At 31.5% G+C, this 14,866-nt stretch overlaps 1 protein-coding gene across 1 annotated transcript; it reads left to right on the forward strand.

Moving 5' to 3' along the window:
* The first annotated feature begins 709 nt into the window (after positions 1–709).
* On the forward strand, positions 710–12,796 carry LOC111704455 (uncharacterized). Its single transcript, XM_023476689.1, has 17 exons — positions 710–1,002; positions 1,203–1,233; positions 1,350–1,418; positions 1,488–1,540; positions 1,913–1,971; positions 2,478–2,533; positions 4,263–4,313; positions 6,181–6,226; positions 6,291–6,578; positions 7,021–7,061; positions 8,382–8,454; positions 8,512–8,564; positions 8,621–8,656; positions 10,060–10,148; positions 10,568–10,648; positions 12,401–12,459; positions 12,792–12,796. Exons 1-17 carry the CDS (start codon positions 962–964, stop codon positions 12,794–12,796), a joined length of 1,131 nt encoding a protein of 376 aa, XP_023332457.1. The 5' UTR covers positions 710–961.
* Positions 12,797–14,866: the final 2,070 nt, after the last annotated feature.

Genomic DNA, 14,866 nt, shown 5'->3' on the forward strand with positions numbered 1-14,866 from the left:
TGTCGATATTTTTAGAGTTTACTTAATTTGAATACAGTGCTCGTCAAATTCAAGTGGAATTTAAAGTGTATTAAACAATAATATTTTTTGTTGTCAAAGTTTGAAAAATAAATATGCATAGGATGGTAAACCAACAACTGCACAATTGAAGTGTAAACTGTAAAGTGTGTGCTAAACCATGTCTTTCAAACAATATTCTTTTTTGGTCACCACTGTCAGATATACACAATGTTTAACAAGTTTTAACAATGTTTTGTGTTGGATGATCCCGGTCCTTGATCTCGACATCTACTACGGGCACTTTTAATTTACAGTCTATAAAAACTAGACATATTCCTCCCTAAATCAAAGCTCCCATCAACCCCTGACTGGACAAGATAACCACGCGGATATCGGAAAAAGATTAAATTAATCTTCAGATCAAAAAAAAGATCGAGGTCAAACATTGATCTCGATATCCACAATAAAAGAATTCTCAGCTCTGGATACATTTTTTTAAAATAGTTCAGTTGCAAATTCCAAGATGTTTCGCAACAAATTATAATTAAAACGTTTCCGATTCTTGAACTGCCAAACATTGTGTAATTATTCAATTTAGTGTTATCATGAATTCTCTTCCTGGTTTTATAATAAAGAAATCAAATATATATTAGTTGAATAGTAAATACTTGTTCCTTAGTGGGAAGATACCTTTTATAAAAATAACCAGCTAAAACACCCAGTTTTTGTTGTAAATTTAACGATTTATAAGTATTTTAAAACGATGGGCCGCACTGAAATAAAACCATGAAAAGAGAAAAAAAAATTTAGCATCTTGATTATGGTTTTTAATTTAAAAAGTTTAAAAACTTTTTTTATCCTTTAAACTTCATTATTCCAAAAGTTTAAGTTTCTCTTTCAAAGTTAAAAAATTCTAAAAATGAAAAGTAAAATTTGAATTTAAGAGTGAGAAAAACTGCAAATGTTAAAGTGGGCATTTAACCCCGCCTTGAGACCAACAGGGTAAGTCTCTGGTTCAAACTTTAATATTCAAAGATGTTACAAAGTACAAACTAAGAAACAGTAGCACAGTTGTCGGCGTTCGTGTCATTTCTAAGTAGAATAAGAATTATATTTCTTTCTAAACTAAAGACAAGAATACTAAACATTTCTACCATTTTAAGATTAGAATAATTTTCTTTTCTAAAGTTAATCTTTTTCAGTCCCCCTGTGTTTAAACCTGAAGAAGAAAAGGTGAATTAAGAGTGGTAGTTTTACCATGGCTTAATTCTTAAACTTTTTTTGTGTTTGTAAATATTTTTATGGACTGCATTTAATAAAAACTAAAAATATTAATTTTTTAAATCTAGTTTCCTTCTCCCACTGTTTCTAATGGTTTGGTGCAAAAACTAAACAACCAGCTCAGCAATGCGTCGGAGGTAAACCTAGTTTCATCATAGTCTAAAAGTCGTCTTTTACTTTCCTCTTTAGAAGTTATGTATTTGCAGGTTTATAATTTGTCTATGGACACTCTTTACGATGCATATACAACCTCAAATAGGTAAAGCTGATTATAATATTATTAACAGCAAAAAAATATATTTTTAATTTGTATTTTATTTGAAAATATACAGGATGTACCATTAAACAGGGACAACGGAGAGACGACTAAAAGATCTCATATGCCATCTAATGATAAACTACTTATGGCTTGGTGACTTTGAAAATGTGTGCGTAGTGAAATTGTTGCACGACGCAGGAGGTTAAAGTCACATTGTGACATTTCACATTATGGAGAATTATATTAAATTGTTATTAGGGAATGATCAAAGAACAAAAACTATCTTTTTGTCGCCTAAATTTTTATTTTTATTGGTACACCCTGTAGTTTCCTTGTCTCTAGGAATATATATTGAAGACATTAATGTTCTAGAAATATATCGAAGAGAATGTCAAAGTTTGGGACTCTACCGAGGAAAACTAAAAACAAAAGTCAGCACTTTGTCTGTTTCTGGAAATATTACTTTTATGCTATTGGCCTATTTTTCATTAACTATTGATAACCTTGTCGTTTTGGTTTGCAGTGCAGTTTTTAGACAAGTTTTCTCTTTATCAAGAAATTATCTGATCTAAACACTTTTTGAGATAAAAAAACGACGTTATCTTCCACGTTTTGATTAGATTAAGGAGTCAAGGTCCAATGGTACCTTTGTAAATCTGACATTGCGATCTTTACATGGCGGGTCACTTGTAATATCCTAATTATTTCAAAGAAAATCCGGCAACCAATTAAGCTTCATTGATCGTGGTATAAGATTGGAGAAACTCCATGAAACGCCGTGTCTGAGGATTAATGTAAATCAGTTTTTTGATTGAATAATACATTAATTATATATAAATATATATATATTTCAGCTAATTTAACATAATAAGACGAATGTAATTTCAAAGAAAAAAGTATTAAAGATTAAATTTAATCTTTAATGAAATTGTTAAAGATGTTACTGAGTTGACAACTGCAGACCTTCTGGAAACAATTCTTCAGGAAAATGAGGAAAGGAGGAGAAATAAGACGACATTTCACCCAGTCCCAAATTCTCTAATAATTGAGGGATAGTGTCCGGAGCACGGATCAACTCACTTGCAATCAACTCACTTGCAATCAACTCACTTGCAATCAACCTCACTTCCCATCCCATCATTTGCTATCAATTCACTTGCAATCTGATTCCCTGGCACTCGGTCTCACTTGCTCTCGCCACACTTGCTCACAAGCCCAACTTGCTATTAGGTAAATTTGCTATCAGGCCTCAATTGCTATCAAAACGTATGATCTCCAGTCTCAACTGCTATCAAAGCTCATCTGCTATCCAAAACTATAGTTCCTTTCTAAATATGTTGCTATCAAAATTAGTTGTTTTCTAAATAAGTTGCTATCTAAAACCATTTCTTAGTTGCTACAGGGTGTCCCACGAAACATGACAATAGCAAGACGACTTGAAAGTCGTCTTTGATATTTGAATTTATTTGTGACATTTAGTCTTCTATCTACTTTAACATGTATGATTCTTGAAACAATTATCACATAATTCTCCTAGCCCTAGCATTTCCAAAAAGTGGTCTGCGTTTTTTGTGCTTTCAATATTACCGGAGATATAAAGAATTTGGTTCAGATTTCAATTTTGTTAAATAAAAAGCAAAATTGTCGAAATCTAAACGAAATTGTTCATATCTCGGGCAATATTGAAAGCACAAAAAATGCAGACCACATTTTGGAAATGGCAGGACTAGGGGAATTTTGTGTTTATTATCTCTAGAAATTTACTTCTAAAATTAGGTTGACAAATAAACGCAGCAAATTATATCAAAAATCAAGACGACATTCAAGGCCTCTTGCATACTGTCATGTTTCGTGGGACACCCTGTATCTAAAACCAGTTCTTAGTTGCTATCTAAAACCAGTTCTTAGTTGCTATCTAAAACTAGTTCTTAGTTGCTATCTAAAACCAGTTCTAAGTTGCTATCTAAAACCAGTTCTTAGTTGCTATCTAAAACCAGTTCTTATTTGGTATCTAAAACCAGTTTAAATAATATAATATGTTTCCTAAAATCAAATCAATTTTTAAAATGAAACAGGGAGAACAGTAATAATTACAATAATGCAGTATATGATATTCAGTTTAAATCTTAATTTAGGCATCTTTGAGAAAACGAACGATGTTCTTCATACATAAACCAAAATGCATGTTATCATAGGCTTCATGCTCCATGCCCACGCAAAGTTTGCCAGAGAATGAAGAAATCCAAATGTTGAGAAATTTTTCCATTTTTTGCGGATTTTTTGGAAAAAAATTGGTGAAATTAAGGATTAAGATTTCAAAATTGTCGATAGCAACTGAGGATTGATAGCAAATTGGCCTGATAGCAAGTGAGGCTTGAAAGCAAGTGTGTCTATAGCAGCTGAGGCTGGATAGCACGTGGGTTGATCAAATGATTGTGTTCCTCATGTACAGTGATGACCAGAAAACAGTGTTGGAATAATTTTAATCTTCATTATATCCCTAATTATAATTATTGCAATTAGTATTTTTAATATATGTTTGAATCATTTTAAAAAACAAAATAGAAACTTCTCCCCAGTTTATTCATTGCTAAAAAACTATATGTGGCAAATCATTTTCAATTGGTTTACATGACCTAACACTGGTTCTGGAGTTTTTATTTTCTTTCAAAATAAGGAATCCTTTTAACGTTCAATAAAGTCCTCCTCTTCGTGTCTCCAGGAAAACCTGGAGATGTTAACTAACCTGGAAACTGAGGAGGCAGAAGACCAGGGAAGAGCAGCAGACATATTTCCGGGTTAAAAAAGAAATTTGAACTAATTCAGGAATTGGATATGAAATTCAAAACTTTGCAAGAAAATTGGACCATGACTCAAGAGCAAGGTGGTTGTTTATTTAGGTTGCTTACGGAGACGACATTTTCCGTACATTGCATTGGAGCGTATAGAGAGTAGGCAACCTTAATAAACATCCCTTCTAAAGAGTATAATTTCAGTTAAATCCCAAAGCTTTGAGTAAAATGGCCTAATCTATTAATTGTAAATGACCTATCTTTGATTTTCCTGTCTATGAAATGTCTTTTAAGCCATGCAGCAACCATAGTTTCGTACCTTTAACAACCGGTGTTGCCATCTAATTATCATTATTGATAAATGACAAAAACGCTTTGTTCTAAACTTACGAAATAATTTGGACCCAGCAATTATTAAAAAGGATGTACATTGAATCATATTCCAACCAATTCCGCTCGGTTCTTTCTTCTTCAATTTTAATATCTTTAATTTCTTAAAATTTTTATCTTAACATTGTAGTTTTACTCAAAATTTCGATATATATCCTAAAAACTCCGGGACGTTCCTTAAAACTTTGGGCGTTTTATCTCAAATTCAGAATTTTTACTTAAAACCCTTGAGTTTTTACTATAAACTCCGGGATTTGTACTTAAAACTTGGAGATTTTTAATAGCAACTCAGGGATTTCCAAAATTTAAAATGATTTCCGCTCAAAACTAGAGATTTATTATACTTAAAATTCGGGACATCTACTAAAAACTTGGTATTTACTTCGACAACGGTTATAACTCAGTTTAAACTAATGATTCCGAAACTCTGAGACTTACACTCTAAACTCCGGGATATCTGTTCAAAACTTCGGGATTTAAACTCAAAATTCCGGAATTTAATTGATAACTGCAGGAAATCCACTCTAAACTTCGGATTTAAACTGATTAACTGCAAGAAATCCGCTCTAAACTCCGGATTGAAACTAATTAACTGCAGGAAACCCACTCTTACCTCCGGATTTAAACTGATTAACTGCATGAAATCCACTCTAAACTTCGGATTTAAACTGATTAACTGCAAGAAATCCACTCTAAACTCCGGGTTTAAACTGATTAACTGCATGAAATCCACTCTAAACTTTCGATTTAAACTGATTAACTGCAAGAAATCCACCCTAAACTCCGGATTTAAACTGATTAACTACATGGAATCCACTCTAAACTCCGGATTTAAACTGATTAACTGCATGAAATCCACTCTAAACTCAGGATTTAAACTGATTAACTGCATGAAATCCACTCAAAACTTCGGACTTAAAGGGATTAACTGCATGAAATCCACTCTAAACTCCGGATTTAAGCTGATTAACTGCATGAAATCCACTCTAAACTCCGGATTTAAACTATTTAACTGCAGGAAATCCACTCTAAACTCCGGATTTAAACTGATTAACTGAAAGAAATCCGCTCTAAACTCCGGATTTAAACTGATTAACTTGTAAGAAATCCACTCTAAACTCGATTAACTGCATGAAATCCTCTCTAAACTCCGGATTTAAAATGATTAACTGCATGAAATCCACTCTAAACTCCTGATTTAAACTGATTAACTGCATGAAATCCACTATAAACTCCGGATTTAAACTGATTAACTGCATGAAATTCACTCTAAACTCCGGATTTAAACTATTTAACTGCAAGAAATCCACTGTGAATCCGGGATTAAACTGTTAACGTCAGGATATATATATAGACTAAAAACTCCGGGATTTCAAATCAAAACTCCAGGATTAAAACTCAAAACTCCGTGATCTACCTCGAACCCGGATATGATCCACTAGCTCCTCTACTTCATAGATAGAAGAACAGTTTAAGTTTCTTCAGAACCTGGACTCAATTCAAGGTCGGACGTTTTATCATCTTTTTAATTTTTCTAAATCATTTTTCAACTGTTTTTTTTTCTTTAGACGAACCTTCAATTCAGAACTGCACAGATGTTATTTATTCAGAAGATACTTTTTTCAAGATCACAGGGGGAGGTTCAATTTCAAGTGATGTGGTTGACACTGATACACAGTGTACTGAAGATACACTCGATAGTAGTAAAAAGAATGCCGATGAAACAATAACTGTTAGGATTCGGAATCCTGAAGATGCAAATAAGAATGTAAAAGATACAATTGATACTGGTTTAAAGGAACCTTTGGATACAGATGATAGTGTTTTAAACAAGAAAGAAGATACAATCGATAAATGTAAAATTTATAATGAAGGGGGGGGGGGGGTTTAAAAAACTTGATTATAAGTTGTCTGATGAATGGTTTATATCTATCAATTAGAGGGCTGGGCACGTTTTGAGTTTTTTCTCATTTCATTAACGTTTACGGTTAGTAACCTTTCGTTTTAAATTTTTAACCTTAATAATCTTAAATTTTCAAGATTGTTAACGGTAGGAATATGTACCAAATATTCGATAACTGTTAACGGTAGGAATATGTACCAAATATTCGATAACTGTTTTTCCGTAAACCATTGATTTGTACGTTAACGTGAGTTGTTATACTTGTATCTAATTCTAATTCATGGTTTTTGGGATTTAAATTTCAGAAAACAAAGTTTGATATATTTTGCATCAAGCGATGTTTAAACATATATTTATTCTTCCATTTTATAAATTATCTATTTATAATTTTACAGGTTATTTCTGTAACGATTGTGGAGAAATGATTACTGAAAAGGTAAATTCTCACCCACATATATTTCATGAAATTGTTTTACAATTAAAACTATGAATTAGTTTTAAAAAGGTTTTCCCCTTCATGTTTAATTAATGTGTTCTATAAACAGTAGATTTACTTATGCAAGTAACAGGGTAGCTATTAGAGTTCAGACTGTAAACAGCATACAGTTGCGTTTTAGATGAATTCAAGCGGGTTCCGATATGTTTAAACAGAAAAATCTCAAAAAGGGATACATTCTTGTCCTATAAACATGTATATTGTTTTATATATATAATATGTATCTACACAGATTAATTTGCCAGAATATAGTCAGAAACATGTATCCAATCTGTCAATGAACAATATACCCTGTATATTATAAATTGAAGGATATTGAACAGGGGAAAGGACCCCCATCACATTCCCCGTCCTTTTCCCCATCCCTTTTCCGATTCTTTTCCCCGTCCCTTTCCCCATCCTTTTCCCCCCCCTTTCCCCATCCTTTTCCAACTCCCTTTTCCCATCCTTTTCCTCGTCCCTTTCCCCGTCCCTTTCCAAGTCCTTTTCCCTGTCGTTTTCCCCGTCCCTTTTCCCTACCCGTTTCCCGTCCCCTTTCCCGTTCCTTTCCCCATCCTATTTTCCGTCCCTTTCCCGTCTCTTTCCCGTCCCTTTCCCGTCCCTTTTACCGTCCTTTTCCCCGTCCCTTTTCCGTTTCTTTCGCCGTCCCTATCCCCGTCCCTTTCCACGTCCCTTGCCCGGCCCCTATCCCCATCCCTTTCCCGTTCCTTTTCCTCGTCCCTTTCACCGTCCCTTTCCCCGTCCCTTTCCACGTCCCTTTCCCGTCCCTTTCTTCTTTTCCCCGTCCCTTTCCCCGTTCCTCTTCGTCCCTTGCCGTGAAATATCTAATGTCTAAGACATTAGTTTGCACTGATTGTGATTAGAAAATCAGGGTGTCTTGCAAAGACTCAATTCCTTTAATTATTCTTACATCACGTTAGGCATATACCTCATTATTCTTACATCACGTTAGGCATATACCTCATTATTCTTACATCACGTTAGGCATATACCTCATTCGTCCTAAATTTCAATTGTCTTCCATCTAAGATGTCCTAACAAATCAGAGGACATGAGAATCAGAAAAAATCAGATTTTTTCTCAATATGTGAAGAACCACGTTTTTATTTTATAATACGAGATTTTTTAGGCTAAAAATATACCTTAGAATTCATAAAGTTTATCAAATTATCATAGAGTAGTTTAAAAACGTAATTTCATTTTATAAAATCACGTCTGTTGGAGATGCACAACATATATATATATTTATCATATATTAAGATGGTTACTGTGGGATTAGATCGATACCATCCACTTTGTTTCAAATGTATAATCTGTCTTAAACCAATTGAAGGTAAAAATTAAATAACATTTTAAATCAAATAAAAAACATATATTTTGATATTAAAAGGTATATTTTACAAAACTGAAGAGGGTGGACTAGTTTGTGATGAAGATTTTAAGGTAAAAACTGCCTCAAAAAAAAAGTTTTTTTTAACATTAATTTAAATTCTGTTTAGAAGCTACAGGAACTAAAAAAGGAAGCAGCGGCACAGGAAAATATTAATTCAAGTTTCTGTAGAAAAGATTTTATGATATTCAATATTGTTCAATAGCATGAATATTTATCGAATTTAAAACAGGTTTAGGACAGGTTTCTGAATCAAACAAAAAGAGAATAAAATAATTTTTCTGTAATTGAACTATTTGAGTTTATAGTACTAGGTTTAGGTCTAGGTTTAGGTTTAGGTTTAGTTTTAGATAAAGGTTTAGATTTAGGTTAAGGTTTAGTTTTAGGTTAAGGTTTAGATTTAGGTTAAGGTTTAGATTTTGGTTTAAGTTTATGTTAAGGTTCATATTAAGGTTTAGGTTTAGCTTTAGGTTTAGCTTTAGGTTTAGGTTTAGATTTAGGTTAAGGTTTAGATTTAGGTTAAAGTTTAGCTTTATGTTTATGATGTTTAGGTTAAGGTTTAGGTTTAGGTTTAGGTTTAGGTTTAGTTTTAGATTAAGGTTTAGATTTAGGTTAAGGTTTAGGTTTAGGTCTAGATTTAGGTTAAGGTTTAGATTTAGGTTAAGGTTCAGCTTCATGTTTATGTTTAGGTTAAGCCTTAGGTTTAGGTTTAGGTTTAGCTTTATGCTTATATTTAGATTTAGGTTTAGGTTTGGGTTTGGGCTAAGGTTTTGGTTTAGTTTTAAGTTAAGGTTTAGGTTTAGGTGTTAGTGTAGGTGTAGGTTTAGGTTTAGGTTTATGTTTAGGTTTAGGTTTAGGTTTAGGTTTAGGTTTAGGTTCAGGTTTAGGTTTAGGTTTAGGTTTAGGTTTAGGTTTAAGTTTAAGTTTAGGTTTAGGTTTTGGTTTAGGTTAAGGTTTAGGTTAAGGTTTAGGTTAAGGATTTGGTTTAATTTTAGGTTAAGGTTTAGGTTTAGGTTAAGGTTTAGGTTTAGGTTAAGGTTTAGGTTTCGGTCTAGGTTTAGGTTAAGGTTTAGGTTTTGGTTTAGGTTTAGGTTTAGGTTTAGGTTTAGGTTTAGGTTTAGGTTTAGGTTTAAGTTTAGGTTTAAGTTTAGGTTTAGGTTTAGGTTTAGGTTTAGCTTTAGGTTTAGGTTTAAGTTTAGGTTTAGGTTTAGGTTTAGGTTTAGGTTTAGGTTTAGGTTTAGGTTTACTTTTAGGTTTAGGTTTAGGTTTAGGTTTAGCTTTAGGTTTAGGTTTAAGTTTAGGTTTAGGTGTAGGTTTAGGTTTTGTTTAGGTTTAACCTTAGCTTTAGGTTTAGATTTAGATTTTGGTTTAGGTTTAGGTTTAATTTTAGCGTAAGGTTTAGGTTTAGGTTTAGGTTTAGGCTTAGGTTTACGTTTAGGTTTAGGTTTAAGTTTAGGTTTAGGTTTAAGTTTAGGTTTAAGTGTAGGTTTAGGTTCAGGTTTAGGTTTAGGTTTAGGTTTAGGTTTGTCTGAATAAATAAGAATTTAGGGAAACGTGTGCGATGGATGTAAAAACCCTCTGAACGGGAAGTTTTTAAAAGCTGGAGAAAATTTGAAGTTCCATTTGGATTGTTTCAGGTCCTACATTTATATGTAAAGAGAAGAACAGTATTAGAATCTTGATTTACAATGAATTATTTGGATCAGATATTTTCACTTTTTTAATTTTCTTAAAGTGACAAGACTATAATTTAGACTTAAAAGTTACTTACGTTTCAATCTGAATAACTCCATTTTTGGATTTATGCCACGAAAAGCAACTTAAAATTGTAATTGTCTAAGCCCCTTGGTTTTGCAATATTCGAATTCCTGCATGTAGTAAATCGTTGATTGCTCAGTTAAGTTAATGATTCTCTTGAAAATGAAAAAAGAGGCATTTTTCTGAAGATTGAGTTTGGTCCATGGACCATGAATAACAAAACAAAACCTCTTGCAAAAGGGTGTTTGTGTAGATTTTTATAGGATAGTTAATATTTAAATATTATATAATATCCTAGGTGTTCCAATTGCAAGGAAAACATTCTGGGAACATTCTTTGAAAAAGACGATCAGATTTATTGCCAACTATGCTTTGAAAGGTATCGTAACATCAATTTAATTTTAAAGGAGTTGAGTATTTGCCTGAAACTCAATTTTTTTTATCTCTATATTTTTCAACCTGACGATGTAAACCTTTGAAAATTGATAAAACAGAATTCAAAGTTTAACATTTTTAATATTCTACTTAACAAAGATAGGGGATTTTTAACTTAAATAATTTATTTTGATTAAATTTTACAATATTTTTAAATATTTGTATGATATCAGATGGAAATATTTTGAGATTTCTATATTTCTTGTTTTTCATTTTCTTCATGTTTTTATATATTTCAATCATATTCGGGTTATTTTAAAAATAGAAAGAAAAGACTTTTTTATGGATGTCCTTGCAGTTCGCCACTTTACAAGAAAGAACTATTTTTAAAGGATCTTGCTTTTTTTCTAAACCTTGTATTTAATTGAACCAGCTGATAAAGGGATTAAAAAATCTGCATTTGTACCAAAGTCTCAATTCCTTTTTCCAAAAAGATTAATACAAAATATATTTTATAAAATCATTTTAACAGCGATGGTATGATTTAACAGAGTAGATTCTCTTAACTTCCTTGGAACAGATCTAAATAAATACATCTATGTCTAGCATATTTAAGTATTATATGTTTCAAATAGAGTGAAAGAAGTATGAAATATGGCAGAATAATTGGTTGCAATATTTTCATGGATTCCTGAATATACGGAATCCTGATGATGTAATTGATTAATTATGTTAAATGTTACAAAATGCATTTATGGATAAACCAGACAAACTATTAATATATTATCAATTAAAACGACTTATTCATGATATTTATATTATATATTTACTTATATTTTTCAAAATGAAAAGGAACTGATATCGGAACTATTGAATGAGATATCATTTGATCTCGATATCCAATATGGGCACTTTTAAATTTAAGGATCTATGCTTGATCCTTAGTTAATAAATGAAAGTTATGCATGCAGAGCATGCCATCACAGGATATGGAAAAGAAATAAATCTGCATATGATGTAGATCAATGCTGTATCCATAGATTCACAAAACAAAAGTTCAGACTTTTGATCAATTTCTCATCACAAGATATAATACTTACATATACTTACATATTTGCAAACTGATATCAAGAGTCTGCGATATTCTAAACTTTAGATTCTGTTACGGTGAGGCCCATAAAACTGTGACATTTCAGCAATTTATTGTTTATTTAATGTTGTTAAAAAGCAAGAAATTTTACCGGTTGCTTCAAAAACATACTATTTAATGGCTGTGTTTCATGTTTATTGGACTATATAAAATCATACATTGTCCCTATTCCACTGTTTTATGGTTCTCACTGTACATCGAACTATGAAAGCATCAAGTTGCAAAAATATAGTATTTATAAAATTAGAGTTTGATTCGGGTAATTAGTACTCTAAAGGTACTGTAAGCGTAATTACAAGTGACAATCCACTTAAACATATTAATGTCCGATTCACAACTGTACTCTTGAAACCTGTATCTGATCAAGGATGTGGAAGATATTGTCGTTTTTTCTAGGTTTAATAATTTGATACAATTAGTTTACAAAGTTCTAAACATTTTATCATAATTCATACTTGAACAGAGAAAGGTTTTAAGGGTACCGTTGTGAATCAGGGTCACATCTTTGAATGAAGGGTCACTTAAATACACGCTTACAGTTCCTTTTATAAATGTTTATAAATCTGCTATTTATAAAATGTTTATAAAATCCACTATTTATTTCAGAGAAAAGGCCAAGAAATGTACCAGATGCGGGAAGCCTATAATACAATTACTAAATGAGGGTACGAATAATTATATAAATTATAAAGAAATTTCGAGATACATATTGGATTATACCGTATACGTTATCAAGAAATGGTTTAGAAATTTTATTCATCAGTTTATTATTTCCTTAACCATATGGTGATAAATGGACGATAGGTTATAAAGTAATAATTTTCTATAATTAAACTATAAAATAAATCTGAAAAAGTGTCGAAGAAAACCGTCCACTGTTATTTTGCAAACTTTCTAGTTTATATGTCAGGTTAGTTGGTAGACCTGTTTATATGTCAGGTTAGTTGGTAGACCTGTTTATATGTCAGGTTAGTTGGTAGACCTGTTTATATTTCAGGTTAGTTGGTAGTCCTGTTTATATGTCAGGTTAGTTGGTAGACCTGTTTAAATGTCAGGTTACTTGGTAGATCTGTTTATATGTCAGGTTAGTTGGTAGATCTGTTCATACGTCAGGTTAGTTGGTAGATCTGTTTATATGTCAGGTTAGTTGGTAGATCTGTTTATATGTCAGGTTAGTTGGTAGATCTGTTTATATTTCAGATTAGTTGGTAGACATGTTTATATGTCAGGTTAGTTGGTAGATATGTTTATATGTTAGGTTAGTTCCAAGTAGACCTGTTTTTATGTTTGCCAAAAATCTTTTTTTTGGATGCATAGGGTATCAAATCAGAAATGGTATCACACTACCCTATCTCAACTCTAAGGGCAAAATCATAATTTCTGTTTTTTTATTAAAATACTTTTTCGCCCTTTAAAAGTAGTTTCAATTTTTATGACAAGGAATAATTGAAAATATGTAAACTTTCTAATGTTTAGCTCTGTGGAGAAAACCAACACGGAAAAACATTCTTCACCTACAAAGACGACATTCTTTGCTTCAACTGTGATTCTGTTCTCACTAAGATTGTTTAAAATTTATCTATTTCAACTTAAACTGGGTCGAGTTTAACTTAAACTGAATCTAGTTCATTTTAAAATGTATCGAGTTCAACTTAAACTGAATTGAGTCCAACGAGTCCAACATAAATTGAATCGCGTTTAACTTAGACTGAATCTAGTTCAATTTAAACGGAATCGAGTCAAACTTTAACTGAATCGAGTTCAGCTTAAACGGAATCGAGTTCAACAACAAGTTTGAAATATATAAGTTTATTTTCTTGCATCACCGCTGATATATCCCAATACAATTTTATACGTTAGGACGAGTAAGTAAATGGTCCAGAATTGTCACTTTCTATAGTGTCAACAAGCGAGTAAATTAAAATTACATTGAAAATCTCGTTAAAAATATATTTTGGTCTCGTTAATCTCGTTAAAAATATATTTTGGTCATGGCAAAATTTCTGTTAAATATTCTTGATTTTAAAATATCTTAGTTATCGGATTTTAATTTGGTTAAGAACAATTCTCATAATCAATGAAATATTTAAAAAATTAATACACATGAAGATTTAGTAATTTATTTTTGATTAAAATTAATACAAAAAATAAAGTTATAAAAAGTATATGATACTTAAAATGTACACTAAAAAAATTTAAATAAATGTATTAAACATAGTTGTAATATCATAAGTTAAGAATATGTACTTAAATACTAAATTCCTGTCAAACGTTAGAAAGGAATTGAGTTTTTGCCACAAACTCTGATTTTCTAATCCTAATATCTTTCCAATCAAATCTCGTAAACCTTAGATATTTCAAACTATGAATTCTGTAAGATTAAATATTCTAAGTTTGAAATATTAAGGGTTTAAACCATTCGGTACAGCTATAGGGATTCGAAAAATTGAGTTTGCGGAAAAAAAACTCAATTCCTTTCTTTACATTTTAACCTTCTATACAAACTTTTGTGATTTGAGATTCTTTGTCATAAAAGCAGGTTGGAAAATATCGTTTTTATACATAAATTTAAGAAGAGATGTCAAAAAGTATTTTTCTATGCAAAGTTATTAAAGCAGTTTGATGAACAGACTTAAAAAGAATATTAGACAAATTTACGTTTGATACTACTGGAAGTAAACCAGAGGACGAATTTAAATTTCGGCTCAAATATGGTTGGTTCCAAGTAAAATTGTATTTAATGTTTCAAGATAAAAGCCAGCATTCATTGAAACCGGGTTTTTGGCGGATTTGAGGCGCGGCTCAAATTCATTAGATTCGGACACAGATCCAGTAAAAATGCTGTATATAGTATAATTGTGTATAGTTGTGGAAAAAGATTTTTGGAAGAACTAGACTAGATTCTGTAGACTAGCATTTCAGAAATATTATTATTTTAAAGTGAAAGATTAGATTTCGGCAAATGAGAATGGGTTGGCAACACTGGGATTAAATTAGAATATTTTAGAATAATTTGAAATTACTAAGGATTTAAAAAATAAAGTAGTACATTTTAGAATAGTCCAGGATAAA

This window comes from Eurytemora carolleeae, unplaced genomic scaffold (assembly GCF_000591075.1).
Source record: "Eurytemora carolleeae unplaced genomic scaffold, Eaff_2.0 scaffold389, whole genome shotgun sequence".
NCBI lineage: Eukaryota > Metazoa > Arthropoda > Copepoda > Calanoida > Temoridae > Eurytemora > Eurytemora carolleeae.